Genomic DNA, 1,503 nt, shown 5'->3' on the forward strand with positions numbered 1-1,503 from the left:
GTCAGACTGCAAAGCCACTTGAACTGCAAGGTTGGTGGTTCAAGCTCATCAGTCGCTCCTCAGAAACCCTATAAGGGTCACTATGGGTCTGAACCAACTCAATGGCATTTAACAACAACAAACCATCACACCTTTCTTCTAAGGTGTTGTAGGTAGCCTTGAACCTTCAACCTTTTAGCTAGCCCCTAAATGTATTAGCCAAGGAGCTCTAGTAGCGTAGTGGTTATGAGTCAGGCTGCCAACCTGAAGGTCTGCAGTTTGACACTACCAGCGGTTCCGTGGGAGAAAGATAAGGCGTTCTGCTCCCCTAAAGGTTTACAGCCTCGGAAACCCTGTACAAGGTCTCTATGAGTCAGAACCAACTCCACGGTACTTAACAACAACAACAAGTGTATTAGCCGTTTGCATAGAGAGCAAGGGCAGCAACACTGTTTCTGTGAGATCTGGGGAAAGGTCCTTGTTTCCTTTCAGATCTGTTGGCCCAGCATTCCCTGGACATCTCCTTGTGTTTTGCCATCAATCTTACACTGGATTTAGGAGCTTCACAGTGCAAGGACTCCAGGTCCAAAGGGCATCCTTCACCCCCAGCTGTTCTTTCTTGGCGGCAGTGTGTTGTTGTTAAGTCCCAGTGAGTCTGTTCTGACCCATAGTGACCCAGCATAGGGTTTTCGAGGAGCGGCTGATGAGCTTGAACCACTGATCGTGCACGACCTTGCAGTTCAGACCAAACTTGCAGTCCAGCGCATTAACCCACAGCGCCACACCAGGACTCGGTCCCTCTGATCTCTGTTCACTTCTTTCTCCTTTGAGCTCTTGTAAGTCTAAGGTGTTGTAGGCCACACCCAGGGGAAGTCCTTTTACATTGGATCAGTGCTATAATGGCTGCTTCATCCCACTCTTAATCTAACTGGTTTATCACTTCATGGGGGTTATCCCATAATTACCACTTTATATTATTACAAACCACTGAGAATGTGGCTGACAACAGATTTTGAGGGAGACACAAATCAGTTCCCGACCAAGGAAGAAAGCTTTGGTGGAAATGAAAACTGCAGATCACTTTACAGCAGGATTTATGGAACCAATGTTTATCTCTCTTTTAGTTTTGATTGCCAACCCAAAGCAGAAGCTGATCTGGGCCATAAGCATAACCATGGTGGGCGTGGTTTTCTTTGATTTTGCTGCTGACTTCATCGATGGGCCCATCAAAGCCTATTTATTTGATGTCTGCTCCCATCAGGACAAGGAGCGGGGTCTCCACTACCATGCCCTCTTCACAGGTAAGGAATATTCCAGAATGTCTCTCCTCCAGGCCCCGGGAGAAGCTGTCCAAGTTCTCTACACAGTGAACTTTTTGAATGAATGCATCTGTTGATGGGTGGCACCATCACGTGAGCTCCATCTGCAGTACGTTTCTGAAAAAAACAAAACAAAAAAAAACATCTGACAAAGTCAACATGTGACTGCGGGCTGTGTGTTCTTGCAAAAAAGTTCACATAAGAG

General features: G+C 46.6%; 1 protein-coding gene across 1 annotated transcript in view; it reads left to right on the top strand.

Annotated features, from left to right (window-relative positions):
• Nucleotides 1-1,280, top strand: part of LOC102831739 (membrane-associated transporter protein-like) — a gene marked incomplete at its 3' end in the record, with an annotated part of 5,708 nt that extends 4,428 nt beyond the window's left edge. Inside the window, exon 2 of the mRNA XM_006878087.1 lies at nt 1,104-1,280. Within this exon, the coding sequence (XP_006878149.1) occupies nt 1,104-1,280 (177 nt within the window). The remainder of the gene's footprint in view (nt 1-1,103) is intronic.
• Nucleotides 1,281-1,503: the final 223 nt, after the last annotated feature.

The sequence above is a fragment of the Chrysochloris asiatica genome, unplaced genomic scaffold (assembly GCF_000296735.1).
Source record: "Chrysochloris asiatica unplaced genomic scaffold, ChrAsi1.0 scaffold02990, whole genome shotgun sequence".
Lineage (NCBI taxonomy): Eukaryota > Metazoa > Chordata > Mammalia > Afrosoricida > Chrysochloridae > Chrysochloris > Chrysochloris asiatica.